A 26616-nucleotide genomic window follows, 5' to 3' on the forward strand; every position below is an offset into this window, starting at 1 on the left:
AAAAAAATCGAATGAAGGCTAAGAGTAAAAATTAAAGTTGTTTCTGAGTAATGTGTGATTCAAAAGAAATAAAAATCCACCATTTGGGGGTCTGAGGATGGCTCTTTCAAAGGGTATAACAAGAAAATTTTCATTACCTTAGCTTAAGCTCACCCCCTTTGACAGCATAACAGCACATTACTTGAGGCTCTGCTCTGGAGACACTTAGGATTGATTATCTGATAAATGTCTGCCCCTTGTTTGGGATTTCCAAGGTTTCCAAACCTCTGCTCTCCCTTGCTCTTTTCCAGCTAATGTCAGCAGTAAGATATTCTATTCCTATTTTAGTACATTCCATAGGCTATCCTCAGTCATGGAATACAGGTTCTCCCCAATACCTCTGAGATCCTTAACTTCCTTCAAGGTTTAGCTTGGGCATCAACTCCTCTGAGAAGCTTTTCCCATCCTTTCCTCAAGCTGTGAGTATTCTGTCTTTCTTCAAATTATCTCCCAGAAGGCAGGACCTATTTAATATTCTCTTATATTCCCAAAGCCTCATACACAATAGGCATTTAATAATGTTTGTTGAATTGAAAAATCACACTTTTCTACCCATGTACATAGTCTACAGAGATCACAAAATTAGGAAAGAAAAGATCAAAAGACTAATAGGCTCTTAATCCATTGTCAAGGACCAGTAAGAAACTTTTCTGGTATGGATTGATGGAAACAATCAGTAGGTAAGGAGGAAAGATTTTGTTTTAACTTAAAAAAAATAAAGCAATATATAATATATTAGGTATGCCACAAAAAGCTTGGCAAGATATACAAGACACATAATCGTGAGGGCATTTAAAGATAAAAGTGGTAAGAGGGAGGGGTGGCTAGGTGGCGCAGTGGGTAAGAGCGCCAGCCAAGGAGGACCTGGGATAGGTTCCAGCCTCAGATACTTAACACCCACACAAAAAAAAAAACTGGCCGTGTAACCTTGAGCAAGTTACTTAACCTCAACTGCTTAAAAAAAAAAAAAACTGACAAGAGGGCAATAAACAGATGAAAAATAAGGGGAGAAATCTATAAAGATTTCTAAAACAAATTCTTTTCCCATCAATAACAGTGGAGCCACCACATTTGGACTGAAGGAGGCAAAGATACCAAAGATATAGAAAAATATTAAGACCTTTTTATTACCCCCCAAAAAAATTAATCTAGAAAATATCAAAAACTATAGTCATATGTGCCTAATCTCCTATATTTTCAAATTTTAAAATAAGAATAGAATGTACCAGTATTAAGCTCATCCTTGAAGAATGTATACAAAAGGAACAGTAGATTTTCACAAATATTATTCCAAAGCAGATATCTTTACAGTCACAATATTAACTCAAAAGCATAAAAAACACAAGGTTCTGCTGTTTATTGTTTTTCAACTATAAAAAAGCATTTAGTTCAGTAAAATAAAATACTACCTTAAACATGTCAAAATCATTCCAGATTCCTTGAAAATCATCCCAATAGAGACAACTTTCTTTGGTGACTCTTTAATGATTAATATCAAACAAGGCATAAAAAAGGAAAATGTATTCTTCCCAAAGATATGTCACTGTCACTGAGGCTATACAGCACAGTCCAAACAGAAAAGTTGGCTATCTATAAAGAGTAAAGTGGCAAAGTGGAAAGAATGTTGGACTTAGGTTCAGAGGGTCTAGGATCAATTCCAAGCTTGGCCACTTTCTACTTGTGTGATTTCGGACATGTCACTGAACCTCTCTGAGAGGCCTCAGTTGCTCATCTATAAAATGATGGGATGGACTAAATAACCTGTCCTGCTAAGGTCCTGTCCAGCTCTAAATCAATGCTCCTATGAAGTCCTCCAAACTCTGGTTTGCAGAAGCAGTATACTGATGCATATTATTGCTGTATGTTTGAGCTCTAGAATATGTCTCCTAAGTGGGATCCATGATCATTCAAAAGAGCTGGCCTGTTTATTGTTGTTGTTATTTTCAGTCATGTCTGACTCTTTATGACCTGGTTTGGGGTTTTCTTGACAGAGATACTGCCATTTCCTAACTATACGCATGGGAAAAACCAAATGGATGAAGAATGCTTATTGTCCACACTGGCTAATGGATGGAAAATCCACAGAGCTGATCTATCAGTATAAGTCCTGGAGAGACAATATATACAGACAGTGAGCCTGGAATTGGAGAGGAGAAAAGCTGACTGGATTGCATTTGGGAAACTGCAGGTGCTTTCAAGGACACAAGTTTCTCTTGAAACAAAAATCTATCCTTTTCATATCAGTCTTCTTCTAGTAATATTGTATGGCTGCAAATCAAGGAATACTAAAGTCTCTGAAGAATTAAAGTTAAGGATCACCCAGAGGTCAATAGAGAGGTATATGGTGAGTGTGAGAAGACTACAAAATCTTATCAATGAAGAATTCCCCCAAGGAAGTACTATCACAAGCATCATTAGAGAGATATAGAAAGATCTAGAAAAGATTAGAGAAATCTAGAAAATGTAGGAGGACAGTCATGGGGCTAGATAGAGATTCACATGTTCCAATGGTATCCACGCAAGATCAAAAGAGCTCAAGGGAAACTCCCTAGAGCACTGAGGAAACACCTCCCCAACCCCACCCCCATTTCTTCCAGGGGGGATTTATGGGAATATGTGGACAAGAATGTTGCTGTTCAGTTGTCTTTCAGTCTTGTCCCATTCTTCATGACCTCTTTTGGGGTTTTCTTGGCAAAGATACTGCAGTGGTTTACCATTTCCTTCTCCAGTTCGTTTTACAGATGAGGAAACTGAGGCAAACAGAGTTAAATGACTTGCCCAGCATCACACAGCTAATAAGTGTTTGAGGCCACATTTGAACTCAGGAAGAGTCTCAGCACTCTATTCACTTGAGTCACCTAGCTGCCCTATGGACAAGAATAGGAAAGGATAAAAAGGCTGGGTTACGATCATCATTATTTGAAGCAGTGATCATAATGATGGGATCACAGGTCCATCAAAGACTCAAACTAATGCAACTTCATTATTACTAGTTTTCAAACAACTCTTGAGATAATTAAAACCAACAGACAATGGCATCAATAAGAAGTGGTTACCTGCTTCCTTTTCAGAGGCACTAAGCTTATTTTCAGGTCATTAGGACTATAATGCTCAAAGAGAACAATGATTTTTACTCACTGGCAGATCTGTGTGAATTATCCTATAGCTATCCTACTTTGAGAAAAAGTATGGGGAGTCAATAGCATTCCTTCCCCACATCTTACTGCCCTGATAGGACAGTACCCTAGAATTCATAACTTGCTGCTCTTCCTGGAGGAAAGCAGTGGTAATGCAGGGCCTAAGAAATTTGTAAAAACAGAAAATGCTGCATATTAGGCTTAATGAATCAGCCACATAGAGGCGGCCAGGTGGCTCAGCGAGTAAGAGCACCGGCTTTAGTGTCGGGATGACCTGGATCATATCCGGGCTCGGATACTCAGCACCACACCCAGAAATAACTGGCCGTGTAACCTTGAGCAAGTTACGTAACCCCTATTGCTTAAAATAAATAAATAAATAAATGAATCATAGCCACAGAGAACTTTGATGATGATTGTGATAATGATAGCTGACTTTTAAAAATTACTTTAAGGTTTGAAAAGCACTTGATCCTTACAGTTCTGTGAGGTGGGTGTTATTATCCTTATTTTACAGAGACAGAAACCGAGGCTGAAAAGTTAAAGGGCTTGTCCAGGGTAACACAGCTAGTAAGCATCTGAGGCAGGATTTGAACTCAGATCTTCCTGACTACAAGTCTAACATTCTATCTGATGTACTTCCTAGCTGTCTCTGATTATACTCTGGCAATAGTGATTAAAACTGATTTATCCATCTAGTTATAAGAAAGGATAATTTGCCAAATCAAATCTTTATAAAACAAAGTTAATGAACTTCCAAGAGGGGAGTAATTTGTCTTTATCCAGTGATACAAATCAGAGGTATTAAAAAAAAAAACTTCATTAAACTATATACTGAAAAACATTTTTTCTTGGTTTTGTTTTTGCTTTTTGGAGGTGAAGAGAGCAGGGAAATTGGGGTTGAGTGACTTGCCCAAAATCACACAGCTACTAAGTGTTAAGTGTCTGAGACCGAATTTGAACTCAGGTCCTCCTGATTCTAGGGCTAGTGCTCTGTTCACTGCGAAAAAAAATTTATTTTTTTAAGTCAGTTTCCTGACCCAGAGGCTAACAATAAAGTGTCTCCTTCCTGAAAAGTAAGCATTAACATAAAAACAAGGAAAAATCACTAAAGTAGTCATTTTTTTCAACTGATATTTTTACTTAGGGCCCAAGTCATGCCAATCAAAGAGTATAACAAAATGTTCAGCTAAAATGTCATCTTATATACTCTTTCATGAAGAGAACAATAAAAACATCTATCACTTGGCTCACTCCCTAAAGTTGATCAGAGAAGGAGTTGGGGGTTAGGGAAAGAAGCTTTTATTTTATTACTTTAAATTGATAAATGTACCATGCTGATTGTATAAAATTTGGAACATTTTCCCCAAAAAAGTGGACAATATAAAAACTATAAAGGAATTTGATTCACCAAAGATATTCGATAGTCATCAATTCAATGATATTGATGGGAAGATTACATGTAGCTTTATTCTTTTACCTTTGAAATTTATTATGTTAAGGCAAAATTTTATCTCTATTCTTTTCTCCTTATGGAATCCAAAGGAACTGTATAGTCTAAGGAGAGAAAGGGTTCTCTAACATAGGAAGAAGCAGAGAATGTAACAAAGGTCACTTCATTTCCAATGTAGCTCAAGGATGAGAGTTACAGTCTTGGTCATAGTCTCTGCTCCTTAAGTGCAGAGAAGGCTATGTTGGCTTAAGTTCTTCCTAATTGCTAGAGGGGCCCTAATCAGGTATAATTTGGAGATGCAGCCATGTGACCACATCCCCTCCTGATATCAAGTGGAAGTGCATGGGAGGAGTAAAGACTCTGTCCAGACTGCATTTACCCTGAACAAGAAGCTATTTTAGTTTTTATATTTGTCTCTGAGCATCAATTTTTCAAAATTTTGATATGTAAAACTCCCATAAATGAAGCTTCTATTTTCTTTCTGTAGACTAGTTTTCCTTTTCTTATAATAACTAGTCAATCATATTGTATATTAAAGAGATATCAATCAACTACTCCTTTTGGTCATATTGTCAAAGTAACATTTTGCTTTAAACATTTCCTGAGTATTCAGTACTTCTGAGTACTTCTTACATGGTGGCAATGTTCTGGGTATGGTGTGAGATACAAAGTAAGTATACAATAATTTTATCGGTCCTCACTCCACAATTACTGTTCACTGCAATGAGGAAGAGCATTGATATTTACATAGTATTTTTTTTTTTAAACCTCTCTGAATCAGGGGTTCTTAACTTGGGATCCATGAACTTTTTTTTTTTTTAGTATTCTAATAACCAGTTTTCAATATAATTGATTTCCTTTGCAATCCAAAGGAAATCCATTTAAAAATGTTATTCAGAGAAGGGATCCATGGGCTCCTGGCAAGGTCCATGATAACAAAAAATGGTTAAGAACATCTGACCTAAATGGTCTTTACGGATATTATTTTATTAATCTTTTTGTCATTTCTACAAGTTAGGAGAAAAATGAACCAACTGTATAATAGGGAACCTAGGTATCGAGAGCTGAGAGTCAAACAACAAATAAGTGGCAAAACCAGAAAAAGAATTTGGATGCAGGGCAGCTAGATGGCACAGTGAACAGAGCACTGGCCCTGGAGTCAGGAGGATCTGAGTTCAAATTCGGCCTCAGATACTTAACACTTACTAGCTGGGTGATCTTGGGCAAGTCACTTAACCCTAATTGCCCTGTCTTCCCTGCCCCCCACCCCCCTGCCCCAAAAAAGCAAAAGAAAAAGAGAGAATTAGGATCCTATTAATACTTAGCTCAGAACATCATCAAATATGCTCATTAATCTTCACATTACCTGAAACTCATCAAAACATAAGAGACATGCCTCTTCACTAATTTCTTCAGCTATAGGAGCTATTGGATCATATGATTTGGCCATTAATCCTGGCTTCCGTTTTGGCAAACTCTGTTTAAGGCGATGTATTCCTTAAATGGATGAAAACAGAGATGTGAAAAATTACATTAAAATTACTTTAAAGGTTTATTAATGTCAGAAAAGGCATACAAGTACAACTATAATGTGGAAACAAATAATGAACTTAAAGTTACACAGAATATAATTTTATTACAGAGAGGATAACTCTTTAGCCTCAAAAATTAGGGCTTAGAGCAATCTGAGAGGTCTTTCTGCCCAAATCTTGATTCCAGGAAGATACATATCTATACTTAGCTTTTATGGAAAACAAAGTGGATGATATATATGTGACATTAGACATGTACAGACAAGAATACTAGATTTGGAGTCAGAACATGTGGATTTAAATCTCATCTCTGCTCTGTGTGACTTTGTGCAAAGTCCCAAACCTCCCTGGGCCTCAGTTTCTTCAGAATGTTGGCTAATGTAAGATCTAACTTTAAATCCTATGATCCTATATGTAAGCAGCAGTCATGGGGCTCTTTTTTTTCTCTAACATATATTCTAACCATTTAATTCAATGTTGTGTCATCCATTTATCCAACAAGCATTCATTGAGACTCTACCTTGTACACATTCCTCTCCTAGATATTTGTAAATATAAAGATATCAGAGCACACACCCAGTTGAGTAAGTTCACGAATACAAGATGTGTGAGATGAGTCAGAAAGCAATATACTGGCAAGTACAAAATGATATAGTTCAAATTTAAAACATAAATGTTGTAGAGGTAGGGAATAACAGTCAATATCCCTAAGGATAAGATCAATCAGTTAAAACTTCTTAAAATACTTGAGTTTGGAATCATGTCTCCTTTTCCCCTTAATCTAGAAAAAGAAAAACTATATTCTTTTTAAAATTCTTCTGAATATAATACAGGTTCAATTTAATATGCCAAAAAGCAATGGACTAATGGTTATCCCAATACACAGTCAAGACAATTCTCTTTCCCTCTCTGGTGAAACTCATTTCACCTGGGGATGACCTATATCCTCCTCCAGATTTAAAATGACTGTATGCTATGCAGGAGCATTCCATGACAAAAGGCCTTCCTTCTCTTCTCTTTTTCAGTATTTGATCAGAGAGTCCACATGGTATCACGGAAAGAACATTAGATGGGGAGTCAAAAGATCTTAGTTCTAGCTCCTCTGTTGATTGGATAACTTTATAACCTTGGGAAAGTCACTTAAGTTCCTGGAGCATCAGTCTCTTCATCTGTAAAATATAGATAATAATACCTACCTTGCCTACTTCAAAGGGTTGCTGTGAAGATGAAACGAGAGAAGGTGTGGCAGCAATTTATAAACTAAAGAGCCATCTAAATACACACTGTTAGAATCATCATCATTGTCTCAGGATTATACTCCAAGGTCAATAACCAATATCAGACAAAACAAATGAGACCAAATAAAATAAGATTTTATTTGTATTCTGAACAAAGTTGAATTTTTTTTCTTTAAGTTCATTCAAACAGCATTTAAAGCACATGGTGGTGAGGTATCCTGTAATCTTCTTTTCACTAAAAAGGTCACTTCCTTACAAATCAATCCACACATTCACTTACTTTTGTGTACATCGAGCATGAAGCCATTAAAATGGACTCTCTTTTTCCTCTCCATTTCTACGTAAGCATAAAACATGTCCATCACCATTGTCTTTCCCGTACCTTAAGGGGGAAAAAAAACAGAATCCACTATTAATTTAAACAGTATATACTGATTACTGTAATGATGGCTCATTAGCTTTAAGCTAATGAAACCACATTCTTTTATACTGAATAGCACAAGTCTTCTTTGTTGGGAAGGACGATCAACTTTCTGTGTTAAACTAGCCAAAAATACAAATTTGGTATTACTCCCCCACTTAAAATTCTGTTTCTATGAATTACAGGATTTGACTTAATAATGAAAGAGAAACTACATACATGTAAGACAAAAGGACCATAGACGTAGGATTGGGAAGAATATGAGAGGCCACCTAATCCAACACTCCCACTCTCCCTTAACAAATGAAGAGACCAAGGACCAGGGAAATTAAATGTACTTCCTTAGAGTCAAAAAGGCAGTGAGTATGTGAGGGAGAATTTGAACCCAAGTCCTCTGACTCCAGTGTCAATGTTCTTCCCAATATAAACATGATGTGTTTAGAGACTTACTAAACTTAGAGTTTTATCTGTTAGTCTTCTTTGCTAGTTTTTAGTGATCTAAAAATAGTAACTACATTCATTCATTCAAGAAATGTGTTGTGTTTCTATTAGGTGCAAGGCAATGAGAAAGACAATTTGGTAGGTTGGAAAGGATGGAAATAACCTAACACTGAAAGAGGAGTAAATATTAACATCTAACAGCATCCTGGTGATTTGGTCACCAATGCTGAAAACAAGTGAAAGCCATAGATGAGAGTTTAAGAATTGTTTAAAGTGTAATATGTTTTTAAAAAATTAAGTACACTACATTCATTCATTTATTCAAAAACGTTTGAGAGGCAGCACAGGACACAGAAATCATGCTGGATTTGGGAGACAGAGGGTTTGGATTTAAATCCCAAATCTGCAGCTTACTAGCTGAGTTGACCTTGGGTGAGAGTCTCAGACCTGAGGCTCCATTGGGCCTCAGTTTCCTCTTTAGTAAAATAAGGAGAATACATTAAATTGTCTTGAGTATCTCTTCCATCTCTAGATTTTATTCTGTGGTCCATTTACTAATAACTACCCAAGGTGGGCCAGACACCATGTCAGCTATGGGGTATGGAGGGGGGGAAGTCCCTACAATTTACAGTTTTTTGGAGGAAACAATATGTACAAATATCAGAGTTAAAGTGGGGACTCAGTCTATTTTTTCAGTGGCAAAGAGAAAGCCCTGGTAAGGAAACTTTGTCTATTTTACTAGGTCAGCATCTTTTCTGTACATTTCAAAACATATATAAAGTAAATATAACTACAAGGATCCAGAAAGTCCCCTAAATGAGCTTCCAAAGAAAATGTTGCCTCAACACAAGTACCTGCTTCATCTAAAACCTAAAAATTGCACTAGACCAAATAATGATATGGAAATCTAATGAAAAACCACTGTAAATGCCTTCTATCTCAGAATTACATCAGAATGTCAGCCAAAAGCCCACAGATAATAGTAAAGAGGGCCTCCAGCAAAGCCAAGGTCAGAAGAATCCAAGTAGCCTGAAGCCTTCCAGCTTGCTTAGAGATGCCAGGGACACCTGTTGCCTTTAGGGTTTCAGGTCTGGAGGCAGCAGAGCAGAAGGCTTCCCCGAAGAAAGCCCCAAGGTGGTCTGAAACACACAGAAGGGACCTTGGAAGTGACCAGGAGCAGTAGCAGCACTCCCTAGAAATCTGTATTGAAACACCATAGAAGATCCTGAAGATCCAACCTGCTGAAGCTCAAAGATGGGGGCAGGGTGTGTGTGTGTGGGAAGGGGAAATCTGTGGAGGTGAAGGTCAGGACAAGAATAGGAGGTGATCCAGCCTGAGACTGTGCAGAGCTGACAACACAGTCTTAATGGGTCAACAGAAGATGAACCTTAGGCCCTGGCACAAAACTCCAGTTCTGGATCTAAGGCTATAAATATGAGTAAATTTAATAAACTATAAGCCACTATAAAGAGTTATAATAGATCAGGGGTTCTTAGACTTTTTGGTGGCCTTGATCCCTACTCTAAGCCCTTCTCAGAATGTTTTAAAATGCATAAAATTAAATACATAGGAGTATAAACGTAACTGGTTATATTAAAATACAGTTAGAAAAATATTAAGAAGTCAAGTTTGGGGGCAGCAAGGTGGCACAGTGAATAGAGCACCAGCCTTGGAGTCAGGAGGACCTGAGATCAAATCTGGCCTCAGATACTTAACACTTACTAGCCATGTGACCTTGGGCAAGTCACTTAACCCTAATTGCCCAACTTTCCCCCCTCCAAAAAGAAAAAAAAAAAGAAATCAAGTTTATGGACCCTAGGTTAAGAACCTTTATAATAGAGTGAAAGATACCCCAAAATCAAACCTAAAAACAGAGTAACTCCCTAATAACTCCAAGTAGAGACTCAAAAAAATAGATTTTTCATAAAGACATGAAATACCTAGAAAAAATGAAGTAAAAAAATTTTTAAATGAAATAAAATCTCTGGAAGAAAAGAAACTAGTTTAGAACAGAGAATGGTAAATCTTGCCTAAGTAAAAACCCTTTGAAAAGTAGAACAGACAGGGCAGCTAGGTGGCGCAGTGAGAAAAGTGCCGGCCCCGGAGTCAGGAGGACCTGAGTTTGGTTCCGGCCTCAAACACTTAACACCCACACACCCACACACACAAAAACTAGCCATGTAACCTTGGGCACGTTACTTAACCACAACTACCCTCCAAAAGGCAAAAAAAAAAAAAGTAGAACAGACATAAAAAGAAATCATTAACTTCATAAAACTGTAAGAAATGTTAGAATAAAATGGAAAGGTTGAGAAAATATAAGATATCTGATGTTAAAAACAACTGATCTTGAAAAGAGTTCAAAGAGGAATAATTTAAGAATGTTAAGAATTGGAAGTCAAGATGGCAGAGTTGTAAAAAGCAGGATAGTCAAGTTCCTCTCCACAAAACTCCTCCAAACCGATCTAGAAAATGTACTAGGCTAAATCTTATGGGGAAATCCAGAAAATACTTGTTCAGTCCAGTTCAGCATAGTGAAGACAGAGAGATCTCCAGGCACTGGGGACTGGTTGGGTCAGTAGTATGCCACTCATGGAGCACTCTAGCACCCAGGGAGAGATTGTGCAACAGAGTAAGAAGACATCACTATAGACTAGTATCGGGGTACCACGATTATCTTTGTCATTCACTCCCCAGTTCTGGGCCACAGATTTGAGGAGGACTAAAAAGAGGACCTGTGCTCATGGGTGGCAGGCCAAGGCTAGAAGCACAGTAGGCCCTGGGCTGTGTTCTGGGAGAGGAGTAAGTTCAGAATCAGGCAGCAGTTGTGTGGCTCAGACCCCAGTCTCACTTCCAGTATCTAGCCCAGCCTGCAGAGGAATGACCAGGGCAGGAATCTCAGACTGTCATTGTGAAGAAACAGAGTTTTCCAACTGGCTGCTACAGGTTCAGTCCAAGAGCATCTACTGTTACAAAGACCAAAACCCAGGTTGGAAACTTGCAAAGCTCAGAACAAAGAGACAACAATCATACTTTGCCCTGGATCAGATGACTTTGGGAATACTGAAGGCCTGCAGGTCCCCGCCAATCCCTGAGATCCTGGAAAAACACAACACTCGATACCTTAAGTAGCAACAGCCTTAAAATCAAATCCAAAGTCAGTAAGTAAGCTAGAAGAATGAGAATCAAAAAGAATCCAAAGAGATATTATGGTGGCAGGGAAACTCAGGACAAACTTAGAAGGCAAGAATAACTCCAAAACATCTACAAGCAAAGCCTCAGAGAAAAACACAATTTGTGAACAAACTCAGCTAGAATTCCTGGAAGAGATGAAACAAGAGCTTAAGAAAAGTCAATATTTAAAGAAAAATAAACAGAATGAGAGCTAAAGAAGGAAGAACTGGAAAAGAAATTTTTACCTTGGCACAAGAAGTACAAAATTTGCCCAAGCAACAAAGTCTTCTTGCTCACATTCTATTTCCAAAGAGTTCAACATCAATAGGTGCATCTAATCACTAATATTATTTGTTTAATATGCTAAACTCAGTGAACTTCTTCAACTTCTATCACAGTACACACTTATTTATCTATCAGAGTCAGTTGCAGAAGTGAGATAATTTTTGTGTATTTTTCTGGCCCCCTTTCAGCTATATGAAATAAATTTGGCACCAGACCAGCTTATTGGATATGAAATTCCAAGCTTACAAAACTGAATGGAAACATCATTAGTAACTATATTCACATTTTAAAAGAATCTTTCATTCTTTTAAATACTGAGTTCCTCTAATGAATTTTAATTTATTAGATTTATTTAAAATATTAAAAATACAACTTTTCAGAAATACATCTATTGAATGAAGCGAAACACACTTGTAATTGGCTATAATAAAATGTCATTAAATCGTTAGGTAGGAATTTATGATAATTCCAATTGGTTATTCATTTTCGTACGAACTATGAAAAAAAAGGTGAGCCTAGAAGTATCAGTTTGTAGAGGAAATGAGATTTTGGGGAAAGTACTCACCTATTTAGGAAAGTTAACTCTTTTTGAGCTTCTTAGAAACATCCAAAATATAAGAAATGGATACTCCTTAGGATGGTGGTAATAAATTTCATATAAACTCCAATGGTTCCCTATCACCTCCAGAATCACATATCAAATACTCTATTTGGCTTTTCAAGTTCTTCATTATCTGGCCCATTCTATCTTTTTAGACAGTGACCTCCCGGCTATTTCTAGAACATGATATTCCATCTTTCAACTCTGGACATTTTCACTGGTTGTTTCCCATGCCTAGAACTCTCTCCCTCCTCATCTCTACCTCCTGGCTTCAAGTCTCAATCCATGTCCCACCAACTACAAGAAATCTTTCCCAGAGTCCTCTTTCATCTTAGTGCCTTCCCTTTAAGATTATCTCAGTCTATATCTTGTACATAGTTGTTTGTAATGTTAACTATGACTCCTATTTAGACTGTGAGCCCCTTAAGAGCAGGGACTGTTTTGCTTTATTTGCCTTTTTTTTGTACCCCTATTGCTTGGCACAGTGCCTGACACATAGTAAGTACTTAATAAATGCTTATTGGCTTGGTATGGGATTTGCTGATCATAAATCATTCTTACGTATTCAATAAAGCGATGGTTTTAACCTAGTTATTTTCCTTCTTATCCCCAGTAGTCTAAATTCATAAGGTTTTACTGTATATGTTTATTTTAGGACATACATAGTAAGTGAATCTGAAAATTTTATTAAATTATAGGATTTAGAGCTGTAAATAAACTTAGAGGTCATTTGGTCCAATCTCCTCATTTTATAAAGGAAATTAAGGCTCAGAGTTATAAAGTGATAAGGTCAATCCAAGTCAGTAAGTAGCAAAGCCAGGATTTATATCTAGATATCCATAGCTCTATCCACTAACCAATGGTATCTACACAAATATTTGCACTTAGTTTTCATGATGATAAATCACTAGTCACCAAGTTGTTGATGGGACCATGGATTCAGTGCTAGAAAAGCCCTTAAGCATCATTCAACATTCCCATTTTAAATAAAAAGTAAAAATAATGTAAGAAAAGTAAACTAAAGTCCAGAGAGGATAAAAAATTCTTAAGTTCACATGGCTACTAAGGGGAAGAAGGATTCAAATCCAGGTCCCCTAGTGTTCAATACTCCTTTGATCAAAGATAAAAAAAAAATCTAACAAATCATACTGTAGTAAAAGAACTTCTCTAACATGCTGATAAATAGGCCAAGACCAAACTTAAAATGCACATGTGAGCTTTTGAAACAAAGCTTCTTTTGATTTTCACTTGTTACCTGCCAAAATTTGTTTAAACATTTTCATTATGTACCAAATTGCATAAAATATTGCTAGGGAGAAATACTGAGCAACCAAAAATATACCAAAAAATGGACAATGAAAGAAACAAGATTAAGAAAGCCCCATGCCCCAAAGACATAAACACCATTTGGAAGGCAGTACAAATAACAGTAACAGCTCACATTCAATTTCTCAAGTATCCCTTTGAATTTTAAGTATCTCTTTTTCAAAATTGATGATTTAGGAGTTCTGACCCCCATTTTGGCAAACAAATGCTCTGTGATAATTCTTTAGATTAAGATGTTCTCTAAATTGTTGCATCTTCTTTTTTGATCCTTTCTTCTGCTAAAGCATTATTTTATGCTAACAGAAACCAGGGAATAGCTAATTATCAGTCCAAAGAACTAAATTTAAGTATCATACAGAGGGCAACAGAAAGACACATGGTGAGTGTAAACAGGTTGCAAGATATATCTAAGGACTTACAAAAAGAGAACAGGATTAAAGGGTGTTATCAAAGAATTGTTTGACAGAGAAAATGGGCTGCTCATCTAATGAGATTAAGAAATGACATGCATAGGGGCGGCTAGGTGGTGCAGTGAATACAGCACTGGCCCTGGAGTCAGGAGGACCTGAGTTCAAATCAGGCCTCAGACACTTAACACTTAACTAGCCGTATGATCTTGGGCAAGTCACTTAACCCCAATTACCCTCCAAAAAAAGAAAAAAAAAAGAAATGACATGTATTAGATGGCCAGAATGCTTCACTGAAGGTATTGGGAAAAAGCAATAAAGACCTCCCTGACATTGGGTAGACACTGGTGAGCCTTTGGGAGGGCACAGATGAGAGCCAAATATAATGGGCAGACACAGATACATTGTGCTCTGTGTGCCTTAAATCAATGAGATCACAGAATAAATTTTAAACACCTGAGAAACATTTTTATTCTTCTAAACAAACTGTGGAGGTGTAACATGTAAGGTGTTAAATGTATATTAGTTAAGGAGTAATAGTAATAATAGTAATAACTAGGCATTTATATAGCCTTTTAAGGTTTATAAAGTACTTTAGAAATTTATCTGATTCCAGCTTCACAACAAGCCTAGGAAGTAAGTGCTATTATTATCCTCATTTTATAGATGAGGAAACTGAGGCACAAAGAGGTTAAGTGATTTGCTAAGGGTTCCACAGCTAATATCTGAGGCTAGATTTGAACTCAGAACTTCCTGACTTCAAATCCAATACTCTATCCACCGTGCCACCTAGTTATGAAACAAAGGGTTACCTAAATGTTACAGGATGTCATATGATAGTTCCACTTAATACTTGAACAATAATCCCCTCCACAAAATACTCAATAAATGGTCATCTTCAATAAGCAAATCCAATTCCAGAGCACTGCTGATGAATCATGATGCCCACCTCTGGACAGGAAGGAGATAGAGTAAAGATGTAGAATGAGACATCTTTGGACATGGCCAACATGAGAATTGTTTTGCTTGACAATGTGCATTATTTGTTACAAAGGCTTTTCTTTTCTTTCAATGAAGAATGGGAGAGTAGAGGAGAATAATGAAAGAGCTGCTGAAATAAGAAGAAAAAGAATATCAAGAGTACAGAAGGCAGGGTGGCTAGGTGGCACGGTGATTTCAGCGCAGGCCCCTGAGTCGGGAGGACCTGAGTTCGGTTCCAGCCTCAGACACTTAACACACACACACACACACACACACACACACACACACACACACACACACACACACACACACACACACAAACAAAACTAGCCGTGTAACCTTGGGCAAGTTACTTAACCCCAACCGCCCTCCAAAAGGCAAAAAAAAAAAAAAAGAGTACAGAAGGCTGTCCAGAAGACAAGTAGGACAGCTTTGAAAGTTGAATTGGTTATACATTTAAAATGAAAAGAAAGCTATGTAACAGATTTGCAGTTCATGTAAAATCCTCTTTTTTTTTCTACTTTGTATATTTAAATGTTCGTTTATTTAGTTAAGTTCAGAATAAAAAGAACGAGTTTTTTTTTTTTAAGTGGTCATCTAGCCTCTGTTTGAAAATCTCCACTGTGAGGGGTGGGTGGTGAGTGTACAACTAGGGTCATAAGTTTGGAGACAGAGGGGACTTTAGTCCATTTAATCCAATTTAGTCCAATCCCTTCATTTACAAATGAAGAATCTGGAGGACAAGGAAGTAAAGGGACTAACCTAAGCTCACGCTGTCTCCCAAGGTAGCTCATTCCACTTTTGAACAGCTGTAATCATTAATACATTCTTCTTTATGTGAAGTCTAAATCTGCTTCTCTGCAACTCTACTCACTATTCTTGCTCTAGCCATAGGTCTCATGTACGAACTAGCTCTTTAAAAGTACTTTATACCACTACTAGGTCTGTATCCCAAAAAATCAAAGAAAAAGGAAAAGAACCTCTGTGTAGTATTTATTTATTCATATTCATTCATTTATTGCAGCTCTTTTTTGGTGGCAAAGAACTTGAAATTGAGAGTAGGCTTATCAGTTGGGGAACGGCTTAACAAATTGTGGTATACAATTGTGATGAAATACAGTTCTATAAGAAATGATGAGCAGGATACTTTCAGAAAAACCTGGGAAGACATAAATAAAATGATGTAAAGTGAAGTGACCGGAACCAGAAGCACACTGTACACAGTAACAGCAATATTGTACAATGATTAACTGTGAATTACTTAGCTATTCTCGGCAATGCAACAATCCAAGACAATCCTGAAGGACTTATGATGGAAAATGTTATCCACTTCCAGAGAAAGGACTGATAGGAGTCTGAATGCAGATCAAAGAATACTTTTTTAACTTTCTTTATTTTTCTTGCCTTTGTTTTGTCCGTGTTTTCTTTTGTAAACGGCTAATGTGGAAATGTTTTGCATGACTTTACATGTATAATCTATATCAAACTGCTAGCTTTCTCAAGTTGGCGGGGGGGGGGGTCAGGGAGAAAGAGAATTTGGAACTCAAAATTTTAAAAACAACATGTTAATTTTTTTTTTACATATGATTAGCAGAAAAAAAAGGAGGTACTTTATATATGTTAACTCATCTGGTCCTTATAACAACCCTGTCCCTTGTCTATATGTAGCAGGCACTCTAGACTTGTTCTTCCAACCCTACTCACATTAGCAGGCCAAGTAACTAGAGGGCAGCTGACTATTACTTTTCCCCTCAGGATTCTAGGGGTAATATTGAAGAATGGGATTACCAATCATGAACCCCAAACTGGTGTACTCCCTACTGATTATCAACTAGCTAGCCATAGTAAATTGGCTTTTAGAAAAAAAGGTGTTTACTAACTTTATACAGTAAGAACAGGTATAAAAATATATGCCCTCAGAAGTCTGAGACATACTTTGCCACAACAACCCACAGAAGCTAGGAGAAAGTGGGCTCAAGTTTAGAGCAAAAAATTTCCAATGGAAATCCACCAAAAAAGGGTTTTTAAAAAACCCAGTTCATTATTGAATGGAAGGCCTTTTTTCCATTGGTGGAATCCTTATGAAGTCTTCCTTCAGGATGGTTCTCTGCTGGGCTCTGTGAGTTGAGAGTCAGTTCCTTTGTTGAGTCCTTGCAATCATCTCCTCTCTTCCTTAAAGAGGTCTATTTCCTAAAGCTGCCTTTTCCTGGTATGTCTGGTATTTCCCTTGCATTTTTTTTTTAATCAGTCATCTAGCCTTTGCTTGAAGATCTTCATTGAGTGGGGAACAACTGGGATCAAGATATGATAAAAAATTTCAGGATAAAGGGGGTCTTAGAAGCCATCTAGTCCAATCCCTTCATTTTACAAATGAAGACTCTGGAGTACAAGGAGGTAAAGGGACTAGCCAAGGTCACACTGTTTCCTAAGGGAGATCATTTGTCCCCTCTCAGTTTCTGGCTACAAGCATCATTTGTTATTTTTCCATTCTCTCTAATGGCTTGGTCAATGTGGGTTGGAGAAATGAGCCAACTCCTATCCTCTGGCATAGGGGTAAAAGTGGGCCTGTAATTTATAGTGCTCCCAAAGCTTGACTATCTCTCCGCTATGGTACATAAAAAGGCCCAGAGATGTGCCTAATTCTTTCAACCAATAGCAATGTATTTCCTATGTAACATCATCTGATTTTAACCAATGACTCAGAGCTAACTTTGCTCCTCCAAAATGATTAAAGTCTTGTCAGTACGTAGTTCATAACTTTGATTGATTGACTGATTCTTTAACTCATTAGAAGGGGTATTCTCAACTGATAAATGATATGCCCTAATTTTTAAATTATGGCATAGAACATCCTGTTATTTTCATTAATTAGAGGGAGAGAATGAAGAAGGAAACAAGCTTTTATTAGATACCTAGATGTGCCCGGCACGGTGTGCCAAACACTCTATAAATATTATCACATTTGATCCTTGTACATACATGAAAGTCTTTCAGATACAGCTATCTTGTCCCATCTTCTCTTCTCCATAGACAGAAAGATGTATCTATATATCTATCTACATACATACACATGTACACACATCTTTTATTTTTTTTTTAATAAAGCAATTGGGGTTAAGTAACTTGCCCAAGGTTACACAGACAGTTATTTTGTGTGGGTGCTAAGTATCTGAGGCCGGAACTGATCCCGGGTCCTCCCAACTTTGGGACCAGCGCTATTACTCACTGAGCCACCTAGTCACCCCATACACATCTTTTAAGGATGTCTAATCCTCATATGGCATGATCATAAGTCCTTTTACCACCTCTTGTTCAACTCTAGATGCTCTCCAGCTCATCAATATCCTTGCTAAAAATGTAGCACTCAGAAGCAAAACCAATACTCAGATTAAACTCTCTTCATGACATCATCTATGACATCATTTTCATCCTGTGTGACTCTCCTCCATGTCCTCCCATAAATACACCACAGAAGATACAGCCAACATTCTAGGCCTTGTACTCTGGAGTTCTCTTGACATTGCATGGATAAAAATTTTAAATAATCTTCATATGAAAGAATTTGACTTCTATGTTCATTCTGAGTATCCAGAACTATCTGATAAAACTGTGAAGTATCTGATGTTTTTTTCCACAGGATCTTTCCATCTAAGTTGTGGCTGAAACCTTCTCTATATATTGTCTCTGCCCAATAGAATGTGAGCTCCCTGAGAGTAGGGACTATCTTGTTTTTCTCTTTTTATCTCCAGGGTTTAGCATAGTGTTTATACACAATAAGTGCTAAGCAAATGCTTTATTTATTCACTCAACAAAAGTCTTTCAGAAAGTGGATTTTCTGTCTTTTTCATTGAAATATAAATGCAGAAACAAGCTCCATGAACCTTCATTGTACACTAGGTTCAGACTTCTAATCTCAGAAAGCTATAGAATACCACCAGTCATTCATTAAACACCTCAGTAAAATAACCAAAAAGACCAAATACATATACCTCCCACTTGTATTACTATTTTCCAATGCACGTAAATGTTTTTGGTTAATAAAAATTTCATTCATTTAAAAGTAGTACTAAATAACAGTATTTGTTATTTTGTAGTTTCTTAATCAATATATCTAACAGCATAACTACTTTTATGTGGAAATCCACCCAAAAAATTCCACTTTTATATGAAAATCCACCAAAAAAATTGTCAAATGGAGAATCTCATATTCAAAAAGATTTTTGCGAATAACTGATACAGTCCAATTACCTAACTTTATAAGTGAAGAAAAAGAGGGTCAGGTAATTAAATAGGTTTGCCCAACTACTAGAGAGCATGGCCATGACAAGATTCCCCTAGCCCCAAGTCTCCTAGCTTTCAGCCCACTGCTCTCTTCCACTGAACCACAAAGATTGTATTTCTCCCTTTACCATTTTGTTTAGAGTAAGCCCTTCACATCTACAACTAAAAAAAAAATGGTTCTATGAGCAAAGAAACAGCTCCACATTGCCCCCTCGTGTTGTCCTGATTTGCTCTACTCTCACTGCCAGAGAAATAGGAAATGTGCCAAAGACCTTGGTTCTGTCTCAGTCTCCAAGCAAACAGCTGGGGTTTCAACCCCAAGGCTACTTTTCAACTGGTGAAGTCATTCTCCCAGTGACAACAAGGATTGGGCCAGACTAAACCTAGATGCAATGGGGGAAAAGACCTGAAGGATAAGTTTCACTTTTATTAGCCTCCAAGTTCCCTGAAACAATCAACATCTCCACAATTACCTAGGCTGCCAGCAGAGCCAAAGAAAAAAATCTTATGTAAATGAGTTACAGGGAAAGGATGAGGCCAGAGCAGGGATGGTAGGCAGGGAAAACTGCCATCTTAGTATAGCATTAGATTCTTGTTTTAAATGTACTAAATACATTTTGTTTTTTAAAAATTAAGATAAACATTTAGCTCCTGGATGGGGCTATAATGATGTCATTAATCTATGTGTCAACTTTCTCACAGAGTTCACTGGAATTTAAAGAGATTCTCTAATTAATCTCCCCTTCCCCCAACACTTCTATGAAGAGAGAAGGAATGGATCGGGAAACAAAAGGACAGTGGACTGATGATCAGCTTCAAGATGATGGGGGCGGGGGGACACAACAGGGGGGAGGCAAGAAATATAAGCAGACTAGTTTCATTTTCTTTATCTCTATGAAATATGCTGTGCGGTGACATGCCACTAAAAAAGGATTGGTGAGGAATAGGGATTGAAAGTATAATTCTGAGAAAAAGAATATAGTAGTTACTATATAAAAGAAACTGATACTTGGTGATATTTAAAGATATCTAGAAACAAATTAGCTTAGATACAGAATGAAAATGGAAAGTAAATCTATAACTTTTGTAATATCATCATCAATATTAATGTTTATGTAATGTTTTAAGGTTTGCAAAGAATTTTACATTTACTATCTCATTTGGTCCTTATAATAGTGCCATGAGGCAGGGGCTATTACTCTCCGTTTTAAATAAGAAGAAATTGAAGCCAAGAGAGTTGCTGGGGCGGTCACGCAGTTGGTACTTGTCTGGGGCAGGATTACAACTCTGGCCTTCCTGGCTCCAAGTCTATACACTAGGCCACCATCTCAAAGGAGTGCTTACAATCAAAATCCTTGGCACTGTCCAAAGGATCAGCATCAGAAATGGACCCTATCAGTCAAAATGATATTAAAGAAAACACATTACCATCTGCTTTACCACCTTTCCCTCCACCTTGCAGCTGAAATCTATGTTTGTCTTTTCCATTAGAATGGAAGGGCCTCAAAAGTAAGGGTTGTCTTGCTTTTCCATTTGTCTCCTCAGCACTTAGCATAGTGCTTTGTACATAGAAAGTATTTCCTATGTGTTTTTTTTTCATTTATTCATGTATATAACACATTCCTTACAATATCTCTGTGAGGTATGTAGTACAAGTATTTTTATCCCTGTTTTCAGATAAGGAAACCGAGGCACAGATATGACTTGCTCCTGAGGTCACATAGCTATGATGTGGAGGAAACAGGATTTTAACCCAATTCTCCTGGCTCCGAGTGATGCTCTTTCTACCATGCCACACTACCCTTATTGTTTACTTATACATTTAATGTAGGCAATTTTGCTGACAGAGGATATTTTAAGTGAATTGTGCTCACAATAAAATGACAATAGGCAACACTCTGCCTTTGTGCTCAAATGAAATAAGAATACTTGCTACTTTGTGTGAACAAATAACACTGACCAAGATTGTAATCTCCCTTCCTTTTCCAAGATCTGAGCCTCTGCTCTCACTGACATGCATGAACAATTTCATCTTCTTATTCCTTTTCTAATTTTGTACAATACTTAGTTGTATTGTTGCCCTTTATTCAAACCTGCTCAAACTTGTCTGATATTGGCACACACCTTACCCATCCCCAGAGAGAATACTTTTTAAAAATAACAATAACTCACATTGACATTTTAAAGTTGACAAGGTACATTCCCTCTATCTCCCCTGTAAAGAAGTGAATGAGAAAACTGAGTCTCAGAGAAATCAAGTGGCTTGCATGAGTCATTCCACTAAGAAAGAATCTGAACTGAGACTCTAACATAGCTCATTGAGTGCCAAATGCTAATCTCCCAAATTAAATGCTAACAATTTACAGAAGCTTAAAAAATAAACAAATACCTAAGTCCTCATTTCCTTTGGACTTTTTGCAGAAGTGGAAGCAGTACTTTGCTAACCATCTCCATTTATGATGACAATACTGGGGAGAAAATACATGTTGGTTTTACTGGTGATTGAACATGAAAGTCATGAACAAGAATCATGCTTTCCTGAGTGATGAAGAATCACTAGGGCTCACTGCAGAGCTGGATATGTAAGAGATATTCCAAAAGCCTAGACATATGCAAACTCATTGAGTTAACCACTTAATGTAATTGCTTTCTATCATCCAGATGAGAAGTAATTATGACCAAAGCCTATTAGATTCAAATAAAAATGCTTATATGTATACCTAGCTTCCAATGAACCTGGAATGGTGACAGTTTATGCTACTAGCATTTACTTAGAAGAACTACAATTTTCAAACCACCAAAAGAATTTCAAGGAGAGATTCTGACAATGTGCCTTTATAAACCAAAGGATCTGCTTATAGCATTAAATCACTAGATTGAAGACAGGAGGTGTTTTTTAAGATACTAAGTACAGGGGGAGAAAAGAAAAACTATAGCTCTATGTTTAAATTAATTTGATACTCAATCATATTCCCTGCCCCCCTCCCTTCCTTCCCTTTCCCGTTCCTGGGATGGAGCCATCATGCTATAAGTGGAAATATCACTGAATTTGGAGGCAGGATACCAGGGTTCAAATACCTGCTCTGCAGTTGATTTTCTGTCTGTGTGACCGTGGACTTTTCCCCATATATCCGACTTGTAAAATGAAGAAGTCTCTTTTAGCTCTATATTCTGAGATTGTTTTTGAAAAGATAATCCTTTGATTTACTATAGATTACCCTCCTATAGGTTATAATATTTTCACAACAGAAAAAAATGTAGTCTATGCATGCAAATGTGGATCATTCAGGTATCTGAAATGACCGACAGGCAAGAGGAAAATAAAGTCAGGAAATGTGAAGGAGATGTTTGTGATACTGGTGATTGCTGCTGACCTGGATAGAAAGGGAAGCTATTGAGAAAAACTGTGGGTCAAAGAACTGGATGACTTGAGCAAGAGGACAGGAGTTATAAAAAAAAGGAGTCTGTTGTTAGCTGATCACATGATAGTTGGATGGGAAAAGCCTGATAGTGAATAAACCTTCAGGGCAACTGCCCAGAGCCAGTGAGTTAAGGAAGCAGAGAAACTGCTTCAGAAATGTTTCTGTAACAGAGAGATCAGAGAACCATTACTACTCAGGTATTTATTGGATTGCAGTACAAGACAAAAGAAGAAATCAGAAAAAATTCTTGTTTCTGCAGTGACCAAGTGACACAAATTAAGGGAAAAGGTTTTAGCTTAGAACAGAACAAGGAGAGGGCATCACCTAAGCAGTATGTTAAACTAGGTCAATAAAATTTGAGCATTGAGTATGAAGATGTAATTAATTTCCCAATATAAACTTTGTCCTTTTCAAGAGCTCCATATACTGTAGTAAAATTACTTTTGACCTTAACTGGTTAACTGAGTATATGTTGCACAGAAAACGCTAAAGAGAAGTGGTACCAAAAAAGTAACTACTGGGGAAGGCCTCAGTCCTAGACTTTCCATTTTTGGAAAAGAAGACCTTCCCATTCCCATTGCCATCATTCACGGGAGATAGTAAAATATATTTTAAAAATATTGTTAATTTTATTCTAAATTTTGCACCAAACAAAATGAACCCTTTCACATACATAGAACAGAAAAAGGATTGTACATGAAATTATAAATCTATTACATAAAGCTATGTAAAACTACAAATCTATTATACAAATCTATCACCTCTGTAATATGAAATATATAATCAATTCAGCATATAATTTCCAAGGCTATTCTGCTTGTCTGTTTCCTTCTGGCTTTCCTCAGATTCTCTTCTATACATTTGTTTTTTCTTTTCCTACCAATGTAGCTTTAATTAAATGTTTTTTCAAATAACATTTACTTTTTTCTGTTCCCCCACCACCACCATTTCATTGAAAAGTAAAATAAGAAAAATAATAACCATGCAGCAAATAGTCATAGTCAAGCAAAACTAATTGCCACATTGACATATCCAGAGATGTGTGCCTCATTCTGAACCTTGAACCAATTGCCTCTTTGTTAGGAAGTGGCTAGCATGTTTCATCATAAGTCCTCTGGAATGGCAGTCGTCATTGCATTGATTAGAGTATTCAAGTCTTTCAAAACTATTTTTACATTGTTGAGGTTATAGTATAAATTGTTCTGGTTTTGGTCACTTCACTCTGTATAGGTTCTTATAATTCCTCCCAAGGTTTTTTTTAAATTTACATTTTTTACAGCACAATAGTATTCCATTATATTTATATACCATAATTTGTTCAACCATTCTTCAATTAATGAATAGCCCATTAAATTTGTTTCCTCGCCACAATAAAAAGAGCTGTAAGTATTTTTGTACCTAAAGAACCTTTTCTTCTTTTTTGATCTTCTTGTGGGATAGTGCTTCTAGTGGTATTTCTGAGTCAAAGAGCATGCAAAATTTAGTATGTTTTGGAGCACAGTTCCATATTACTTTCCAAAATGGATGGACAAATTCAGAACTCCACCAACAATGCATCAATGTGCCCATTATCCTACAGCCCCACCAACATCTGTCATTTTCCCTTTTTGTCAACTCTGTCAACCTGATAGAAATTAGGTAGAGTATCAGTCTTAATTTGTATTTCTCTAATTATTAGAACATTTTTATTGGAGCATTTTTTCATATAGGTATAGATAACTTAATTTCCCCCCTCCTGAGAACTACCTCTTTATATCCTTTGACTATCAACTGAGGAATGGCTTATACATATAAATATGAATCAGTTCCTTATATACCTTAGAAAGAAGACCTTTAACAGAGGAACTTGCTATGAAGTTTTGTAGTCTAGTTTTCGGTTTTCCTTTTAATCTTAGCTACCCTGGATTGGTTTATGCAAAAACTTCTTAATTTGGGGCAGCTAGGTGGCACAGTGAATATAGCACCCACCCTGGAGTCAGGAGGACCTGAGTTCAAATTCAGCTTTAGACACTTGATACACTTATTAGGTGTGTGACCTTGGGAAATCACTTAACCCCAACTGCCTTGCCTTCCCCCCTCAAAAAAAAACTTCTTAATTTTATGTAATCAAATTGTCCATTTTATCTTCTATGATTCTGTCTATCCTTTATTTGGTCAGTATCTCTTAGCCTACCCATAGATTTGAAAGGTAATTTCTTCCATGTTTCTCTAATTCATTTATGATATACCTGTTATGTCTAGGTTATGTACACATTAGGAGCTTATCTTTGTGCAGTATTGATCTACACATAATTTCTGCTATGTCATATTCAGTTTTTACTCCAAAATTTTTGTCAAATACCCTTTTTGTTTTGTTTTGTTTTGTTTCTTAGAGGGGGGAGGGCAGGGCAATTGGGGTTAAGTGACTTGTCCAGGGTCACATGGCTAGTAAGTGTTAAGTGTCTGAGGCCGGATTTAAACTCAGGTCCTCCTGACTACAGGGCTGGTGCTCTCTATTCACTGCACCACCTAGCCACCCCTGTCAAATACTCTTTTATCTAATTAGCTGAGGTTTGGGGGTTTAAAAAAATTTGGTTTCTATGTTCTATGTTGTAAACCTAATCTGTTCTACTGATCAAGCTCACTGTTTTTTCAGTCAATAGTAAATCATTTTGATGATTACAGCTTTGTAGAATAGTTTGAGATCTGCTATTGCTAAGTCCCCTTCATGCCCACTTTTTTTCTTTCATTATTTCCCTTGAGATACTCAACCTTTTGTTCATACAGATGAACTTTGTTATTATTTTTCCAGCAATATTTTTCCAATTATTTAGATATATATTTTCTTAAACTGCCTTTTGTAATTATATTCATATAATTCCTATGTGTATCTTGTTAGGAAGACTACCCAATATTTCATAGTTTTTAAAATTTATTTTAAAATGAATTTCTCTCTTTTTGCTGTTTTGGGTTGTTAACATGCAGAAATGCTGATAATTTGGGTAGGATTATTTTGTATTCTTCAATTTTGCTAAATTTATTGTTTCAATAATTTTTTTCTGTTTTTTTGGAGGGAGAAGGCAGGGCAATTGGGGTTAAGTGACTTGCCCAAGGTCACATGGCTAGTAGTGTTAAATGTCCAAGGCCGAATTTGAACTCAGGTCCTCCTGATTCCAGGGCCAGTGCTCTATTCACTTCAACACCTAGCTGTCCCTTCAATAAATTTTTGATGGACTCTCTGGGGCTCTCTTACATAAACCACCATATTATCTTCAAAAAGTTATGATTTTGTTTCTTCTTTATGCTTATTTTGTCAATTTCTTTTTCTTGACTTATTGCTAGGGCTAATTTTAAACACTATATCAAATACCAGTAGTAGTAACAATACACATGCTTACTTTGCCCTTAATCTTGCTGGAAAAGACTCTAGTTTATCCCCACTGCATTAATACTGGCTCTTGGACTTAAATATATATTATTTACCATGTTAAGGAAAGGCTCATTTATTCTTTTTTTTTTTTTTTTACTATTTTTAACACAAATACACAGTAATTAGTTAAAAGCTTTTTCCTACATCCAATGATATAATCATATGAGTTTATTTTAAAATTTCTTGTTGTCTCATGGATTATTATTAACTTCTCATTATTATTACTATTATCAATTTCTATTTGGTCCAACCTAATTTTCAAGGTATTGTTACTTGGGTAAGATTTTATATTTCTTCTGCTAACCTGTTAATTCTCCTTCCAATTCTTTTCTCCATAACTCTCATTTCTTTCCCAAATTTTTCCTTTAATATTCTTATTTCATTTATAATATCATTTTAACTCTGTTTCATTTCTTCTAAGAATTCTTGTTGACCCAGTGGCCAACCTGTATTTTTCTTTAAGACTTTG

At 36.6% G+C, this 26616-nt stretch overlaps 1 protein-coding gene across 1 annotated transcript in view; it reads right to left on the reverse strand.

The window, feature by feature from the left end:
- Positions 1-26616, reverse strand: part of AFG1L (AFG1 like ATPase) — a 190347-nt gene that overhangs the window by 125383 nt on the left and 38348 nt on the right. Inside the window, exons 4-5 of the mRNA XM_069077098.1 lie at positions 7680-7781; positions 5996-6126 (exon numbers count right to left, since the gene is read on the reverse strand). Coding sequence (XP_068933199.1) covers positions 5996-6126; positions 7680-7781 — 233 coding nt within the window. The remainder of the gene's footprint in view (positions 1-5995; positions 6127-7679; positions 7782-26616) is intronic.

Source organism: Petaurus breviceps, unplaced genomic scaffold (genome assembly GCF_028583685.1).
Source record: "Petaurus breviceps papuanus isolate PSGF00001 unplaced genomic scaffold, PetGlider_PUasm1.0 90977, whole genome shotgun sequence".
In the NCBI taxonomy this organism is placed as follows: Eukaryota; Metazoa; Chordata; class Mammalia; order Diprotodontia; family Petauridae; genus Petaurus; species Petaurus breviceps.